Source organism: Daktulosphaira vitifoliae, unplaced genomic scaffold (assembly GCF_025091365.1).
Source record: "Daktulosphaira vitifoliae isolate Bord-2020 unplaced genomic scaffold, ASM2509136v1 Scaffold_5, whole genome shotgun sequence".
Lineage (NCBI taxonomy): Eukaryota > Metazoa > Arthropoda > Insecta > Hemiptera > Phylloxeridae > Daktulosphaira > Daktulosphaira vitifoliae.
Window position 1 is genome coordinate 25,911,703 of NW_026099576.1, and position 8,598 is coordinate 25,920,300.

The 8,598-nt window shown below is 23.0% G+C and overlaps 1 protein-coding gene across 1 annotated transcript; it reads left to right on the forward strand.

The window, feature by feature from the left end:
• Window positions 1–2,751: 2,751 nt before the first annotated feature.
• Window positions 2,752–4,362, forward strand: LOC126906943 (alpha-crystallin A chain-like). The gene is made up of 3 exons (XM_050687898.1): window positions 2,752–2,902; window positions 3,464–3,904; window positions 4,049–4,362. The coding sequence occupies exons 2-3, from the start codon at window positions 3,464–3,466 to the stop codon at window positions 4,160–4,162; spliced, it is 555 nt and encodes a 184-aa protein (XP_050543855.1). The 5' UTR covers window positions 2,752–2,902; the 3' UTR covers window positions 4,163–4,362.
• The last annotated feature ends 4,236 nt before the right edge of the window (window positions 4,363–8,598 follow it).

The window sequence follows — 8,598 nt, forward strand, 5'->3', positions numbered from 1 at the left end:
AGAATTAATAAAACATTTTTTTGAATAGTAAAACCTAATAAGAGAAAGAGTAAAAAAAAATAAAGAACTAATTAGAGTATAAAAAAAAAAGAAAGAAGAGAAAGAGATAAGTTACAAAAAATTAAAAAAAAAATTGCATTTCACAAAAAATAGAGACTTAGAAGAATAAAGAGACCTAGAGAATTTATTGCATAAAAAAAAAAAAAAAGATAATTTTAAATTAGTTGAAAGAAAATAAAAAGGTATATATACAAAAAAAAAATCTAAAAATAAAAAAAAAAATAAACACATCATGGTAAAATTAATACCTTCTCAGCTTCGCATCGAAGCTAATAGATCGACGAAAGCGATGGACAGTTTTGAATTGGTAACACTTGTATTTTACCTAGAAAAATCTAGAAGATATTTCTTATTCATATTAATATTATTTTACTATGTGTTTTTTTTTTTGTGGCTGCGATTTATTTTCTCAACCCTCACTTGACCTCCTTTTTTCAACAATATGTCAAATGATTACAATTCGTATTTAGTTGAAGATATTACCCTCAGAAATTAAAAAACAATCCTTTAATCAAATAAAAAATAGTTTAAACAGCTTTATCCCATACTAACATTTAAAATCATTAATTTCTAATATTTTTAAAGTATTTATTATCGTATTAGATTTAATATTACAAAAGTCAATAATTTTACTTTGAAAATTGTTAATGTTTTAACTCTATTTTTGCGTGCTACTACGAGTCTATAAAATTCCAAATTTTTTTGAAACATGTTATATAAATCAGAAATCTAAAAAAAAAATATTTTTAGATTCACCTGAATTTAACAATTGATTTTTACAATTATAATCAACATTTATCATACGCTCAAATGAGTAGATCTTTTTGACGACTTTTTTTTTATTGGTTTTTTAGTTAAAGTGAATCATTAAAATTAATTGAGTTCTGCATATTTAAATTGTAGAATCTTTTTAAACACCATAAGTTAATTAGAAATGATTACTATGATATCTATTTAAGTGATTTATTGCGATAAAAATGCAAAAAAAATCTAGCTTTTCTTATAAATTTACTGTAAATACTAATTATAAAATTTTCTGACTGCATATTTATTTGAACAATACTATTTTTTTCTATTTAATATTGTGAATTTCAAACTTGCAAGTTGAACTAAAAGTTATGGTGATAAATTAATTTTTTTTATTATTATAAACTTTCACAAAGAAAAGTAGGTTAAAATTGATTACTTTTAACATATTTAACTTAAATATTATATTTTTGAATCGAAGAATTACTAATCTGGACATAATTGAGGAAATATTATAGTTTAAAATAAAATAAATTGACTCCACAGTCAAATTATAACGGCGTTACAATTTATTTTATCATTAACCTTTTATTACCGTATCAATGTTAATCTTTAATTCCTCAAAAAATTATGGTACTTTATTTTTACTGCAAATTTTTCAATTATGAAAATAACGAATCTTTTAAATAAAATTCTCTAAAAATATTATTTTAAAATAGTATTATATTAATTTAAAATTTAATAAGTATTATGACGTTTAAAGTAAATAATAATCGTGCATAACCTCATTATAAGCTATTTAATGTTTAGTTTATTTATCAAACTTGAAATCCCTGATTCATTTTATCATTTGTGTTGTAAGTACATATCACGGAATTAAATATAGATGACTTAGGTATTCGTTAAAAAAAATATTTTAATTAAGTTTAAAACATAAAAATGTTTAATAATCTAGTCGTCACTTTATTAATAATTGTTAATACTTTCTTAAATTATAATTTAAGATAAATAAATTTGTCGGTATATTTGTTATACCAAGAAATTTAGATTAAGTTGGTGTTGTACTTTGGTTTATTGTATACATAAGATATTTTAGTACTCAATAACAACGTATAATAAGTTAAAGTATAGAAAAAACCAGTTGATAATATTGATAAAATTAATGCCATATAAAGTTAATTAAACTCATTTTTTTCTAATGACGGGAAAAAACTTAACAAGGACTAAATTAACTAAACTAAATTGACAATTGACTTTAAATTCCATACAAAAAACCCATAAAGCATAGCAGAAGTACAAAATTATTTAAATCATCTTTTTTACTTTCAAGATATTAATATAAAAAATATTACATGGAGTTTTAACTAACCTTCAATTTTACTTGATATTTTTTAATATATTAATATCATGCTAAGTAATAATTATATGAAAATATAAATACCCATACAAATAAGGAAATTATTATAAGTGAATATATTAGATTTATCCACTCGAGTAAATTTAATTTTTAAATATAAAATAATTTTATTATTATATAATAATATATTTTCTATTTTTTAGAGTTGCTGGCTACATAATTATATTTTATAATATGTTTTTTATTGAAACATATTATTAACTTTAATTACTAATAATCTTAAGAAAATAGTGTTACATATTTTTATTAAATATAAAAGATTAAGTATGATTGATGATTGTTCTTAAGAACATACAGGTAAAAGATTTTTAAGTCGTTTTAATGACTAATAAAAAAGTTCAAATATTAGTTCTTCTATTAACTAATGAAAAATTTTTAATTAAAATTATTAGTTGTTTTGAACAAATATTTATTTTATTTATATATCTATTGAAAACACCGATTAAAAAAAAAATGGATTTAATGAAATATTCTAGAAACTTCATTATTTATCCAGTTTTTGAGAACCACTGAGTTCTCGAATATTCCTATGAAGATATAAGGGCGGCTATTCGTAACACCATCTACATTGTAATTTCTACCTGCGTTCGAATCTAGTGCTTTACATACTTGAAAGTTTGATCAACTAATCAAAATTCATTATTAAAATTTACTTCATATTCTATATTTAATTTGAAGGTAAGTTATGGATTCTTTAAAATTAAAAACCAAATAATTAGTTTTGAATAGATAGTTTCATAATTTTTCCTTTTCTATAAAAAATTATGGATTATAATTTTTGAAAAAAAAATTCTTGTTAAGTATATTTAATTTTACATTAGGTAGTATTGAAAAGTAATGTGGTTATTATTATTTTTTTTATGTTATTGATATACAAATTGATGTAAATATATGTAGGTTTAATGTTTAATGTTTTACATAAATCTAACTAACATAAGTATTTTATTTTGTATTGGAGATTTTTACTAAGAGGTATTAATTTAAATATTGTTTTATTATTAAGTGTGAATTTTTGAAAATTATATACTAATCTTAGCAGTATTACTTGAGTTCCTTTTAAAGTTTATTCTTTTAAAGAAATTTTAGGTAATAATGATATTTGATTATTCGTATTTTTAAAAAATTGATTACTCTTTAGTTTATTAAGTTTTTGTTTCTTTTCATCTCTAACATGTATGTAATTATTTTTTTTATATTGAATTCTTAGATAGAAATGATATAATCTCCTCATTATTTTAGATGTCCCTATTACCATATTTGTTGGAAGAATTTTCACGACCAAATATGTATGATCAGCATTATAGTACAGGAATTTTTGATGATAACACCTTGATACCTTACAATACTCTGTATCACACAATTCCGTCACTGACAAGAAGATACCCAAGACCATGGCGTCTAGTAGCTGCACCACAAAGCGGTCTATCTCATATTCAAAATGACAAGAACAGCTTCAAAGTGAACTTGGATGTTCAACAGTTTAAGCCAGAGGAAGTAAATGTTAAAGTAGCCAATGGTTTTGTGGTAGTTGAAGGAAAACATGAAGAACGTAGTGATGAACACGGCTACATTTCTCGTCAGTTTACTCGGCGCTATAAATTACCAGAAAATGTTGATCCAAATATGGTTACGTCGAAATTATCATCAGATGGCGTTTTAAGTGTTGGTGCACCAAAAAAAGTAAGATATTTAACTCGGCTTTTTATACACAAATTTACTTCTACATTATTAAATGTTATACTTTTAATCTTTTATACTGTTTTTTTTTGTTGCCACTAAATATTGAATTCAGTGGTATTAATAACATTTTTTATTTGTTTTCAGGCTATTGAAAATAAAAAAGATGAGCGTTCAATTCCAGTAGTTCAAACTAACCAACCAAGTGTAAAAGTTTCCGACAAAAAGGAAAAAAATGGGGTTGAAAAAATGGAAACATAAATTTTTGTGTGTAAATCAAAAACCTATTATTAGATAGATGGTAAACTTAATTTTAATTTTTTTTTATTTAATTTTAACTTGTGTTTATAATAAATTATAATTCTCATTGTTTTTTATATTTATATTAAGTTAATGTTATTATCATAAAATATGTTTGTCTTGTTTGTTTTAATTTAATAAAAGTTATAATTTTTATAAAGTTTTAACATTTTAATAAATTGTACCATAAGTACTAAATTAAAATTATTTTTATTTTTTTATTTTTATCTTCAAAAAAATCATCTTAAAACAAATAAAAAATTTAAACCGTCCAATTTTTAGTTCATCAATAATAAGTATACCTTTTAATAATTAACATCAAATGCCTCACAATTACAAAAAAAAAATCTTTTTTATTATAAACATTTATAATAAATATATATAAACACTTTTATCTCGACAGATGTATTTTTAAAAAGAGTAAAAGAAAAAAAATTATCTTAAAATCACATAAAAATAAAATAAAAATTCAGCAATCAAACAAAAAAAAACATCTTCTATATACACTACACCACCATCAGGAATATTTTACAAAAAATGAATTAAAAAAAAATGTATTTAATTTTTAACTTTTCCTGTTTTAATATGATTTTAATAATATACCTTTATTAATGATATTAATGACATTTTTATTAAAACTGCGTGTACGTATCACAATTGTAGTATAGATTTTACATCACAAATATTTTTATTATTTATAACATCGGCTTTGAATGTTGATATCTCAACACTTAATATGTAATATTAAATGGTTTTAAAGTAAACCCCACAGTTTTGGTGGAACTACTCAAGATAAAATATTAAATTTTGTAACAGATGTATTTGTTATTTTTTTTTCTAACAAGTAACAATCAAAAATCATTAAATACAGGTTTTCATTACTTCTATAGTACAATAATTTTAAATTTTATTATAAATTATGTATTCGTCTTATAATTATTAATCACAATCAAGTAATATAATTGAGTAAATATAAATTTTTAATTATTTCACACGTATAATTCTAACGTCATTTTATATAAAGAGAATTTCAACACTTAAACTTGAGTAAGTTATATTAAATGAGATTCAAATAAATAACATTAAATAAAAATAAATATATTTATATCAAACAAAAATAAGTATGAAACAGGCTAATGTATTTCATTTATTAAATGGCAATCAAAATTTTCTAAAATGAAACCTAAGTGTTTAACAAAAGTATAAATAATTTTATACACACGATAAGTATTATCATTATTTATAGTAATAAATTCGTCGTCATTTCCGACAAGATTAGGTTTTTGTACTAATACAGTTTTAACAATATTTTGGTACGATTTATTGAGATCATCAAAATCAAAAGAAATGGTTTCCAATTTTTTAGTTGCATTACATTTTTTTCCAAACATTTGACATAAGTCCTTAAGCTTTTTTTTTATTATAATTATATGAAAGTCTTTTTGTTCATAAAACACATTCACATCAGAAGAAAAAAATTCCTTTAAAGTTACAAAATACTTCTTTCTAGAATAACCAGTTAGAGTTGTAAATAAATCAATTTTTTGTTTTATTTTATAGTTTGCATCTAATACAAAATATTTCATATCTTCTTCAGACATAAATTCGTTTATTTTATTAGCTATTTTGTCACAAATAACTAAAATATAAGTCGCCATCAGTCGAGAGAATATAATATTCATTTGCGCTAAAAATTGTGTATGCAATAATTTTATACTTTCAAATCTATTTAATAATTTTTCAATTCCTACAGCTTCTTCTCTTGATTTTTTGATTATATTAATAGCATTTCCCCATTCTATTCCGCTTCCGTAATATTTTTGTAAATAACCTGTAGCATCATTAAAATATATATAATGATAATGACGTAAGTATAAATTATTTGGATAAATTTTATCAAGATTTTTTAAGATAATATTGGACTCATCGTGCATAGACAAAGCACCTTTAACTTCATTGAAAACTTTTTTTTCAAACTCATAGACCACCATTAAATTAATTTGTGAAGATGAAATTAATGTTATGTATTCAATATGCAACATATGTCGAGGATTAGTGATGTCATGAGTGCTTTCTACATTACATTTCTTAGTAGAATCTTTAAGTTCTTGATATATTAATTCACTTGCTTTTACTAAATTTGATAGGACTTCACCATTATTACTGTACGGGGCTTCACAGTTTAACATTGCAAACATCCAAATATCCAAAATATTTTTCAATCCCAAGTTATATAGTATTCTTAACATTTTGTGAGCAGTTTGGCAAAACATTGGTACATTGTACATCATCATCAATGGTATACCAATATATTTTTTTTCTAATAAAGATTTAATATAATTCATTGGTATATTAGTCACTGACATTACAGACAAAGCCATGATTTTAATTCCACATTCTAAATCTTTCACTCTAGCTTGTATTGCTTGATTTAGTAAATCTTTTCGATTTAATTTATCTAATTTTTTCGGAGATGCTGCAATTCTTTTAAGGTGGTCTGTATTTGAAATTCCAAAATCAAATTGCATTAGATCATCATACACAATTTGCAAATTATTTTCGTCACGCAAGTATTCTATGATAAGACTACGAATAACATGGAAAAGCATTAAAAGCGGTATAAAACGAAGTATAATCATATCGAAATATTTTCTTTTTGTTAGTACAGTTTCGTTAGACACGTTATCACGTTAAACGTTATTCATGCAATTTACCAGATTTTAGTATTTCACTAACAAGCAAATTTATAACTATTATCAAATTATATATTTGTATTACTCATTTAAAACTATATTTTATTTAACATATTTATTGAATTGCTTAAATTTATACAGAGTGTATTTTAACATTAATAATTTTTTAAATAATTTTTAAATTTTATTTTGTTAATTTTATGATACGAATTTTAAAATATATATTAAGAAAATTATTGTTAAAAATAATTCATTTCAAATGAATCGTTTTTTATTGTTATAAGACCTTGAAAATATTTGTATTTATATATGTTGTTAAATTATTACGAACAAACCTTCAACTAGTACAAATTATATTAATTGTCTTAAAAATTTAATATACTGTTACTGTTGTTTTATAGCTTTTGGAATTAGGAGAGTCTGTTCCCTACAAAATGAAAATTATTTCTTCGCTTTTATATAATCATGTAACAAAGTTGCACAAACTTGGGACGTACAAATAAAATGTATAAATTATGTAATTTCTAGCCCTATTTTTTATTTTATCGTGTAGGCACAAAATCCGCAGCTTAGATAGATAGTATAACTTCCTTATACTATCTATCATTACTAATTCTAAAAATCATCTTCATATAATTTGTCAAATTAATAATAAATTGTGAATTTATTAATTTGCTATTTATATCTATTTTATAGGATGTGGTTTTATTACAACGCATTCGAATTGCGAACGCCAATGCATGCATTTTATGACAAATGTTCCAAACCCTGCTAACAACAAATAACTTTTCATTAAAAGATCCATTGGTAAAATATAATTTCGGAATGGATAAAATTGTTAATGAAATCATAAAAAACATAATTTAAAAACTACCTAATTTTCTTGAAAAAACATTAAATATCATTTTTTAGAACTAAAAAAAGTCAAAGGAAAATCTTACTCAAATTTTTAAAAGTGTATTCAAACTTTTGGAAGATGATTATAAAATTTAAAACTTCTTTAAAAAATAAATTGTTTATCGTTATTACAATGCTAAATATATTTAGTTATGTTTGTTCAATTATGAAACTTTTAATTAATATAAAATGATTTTATAATAGAACAATTTTTTAAAATAATTTCTACGAAATAATATGAAATAAACTAACTGTAGATATTTTATTTTGTCAGGGGCAGCTCGTGGCTCATCCGACGGGTCGGTCGCACCCCCTACTAAAATTAATAAAAAGAAGAAAATGAATTGTATATTCTTAATTCTACATTTTTATTAAAAATGCAAATTTGTAAATAGTAAAATAGTTCCAATACATTTGTCGCATGCGAACATTAAAGTTGTTTCCCTCAGTATATGAGGTTATGCATGTACACAGTGTGTATGGACGACCGGCAGCGTCGTCCCAGCAATATTCTGCAACGTATATTATGAGCAAGCGACCAATCGTGTGCGTGCGGATACGGTTCAGCTGCGATCATATGAACGGGTTTCCGACGACCGGCAGCGTCGTCCATACAGTCAAATATTAGTGTAGTACTATATTGGGTAATTTATTTTTAGAATTAATACGTGTACGCTCGTCGTTATCGTTTGCTATAATAGTGTAATCGCTATTATTATTACTTTCATTTCTATTTTCTACTGCGACATTTAAAATAATAGTGTGTGCATTGTGTTTTATTTTATTATATCTAATTTGAAATTTTTT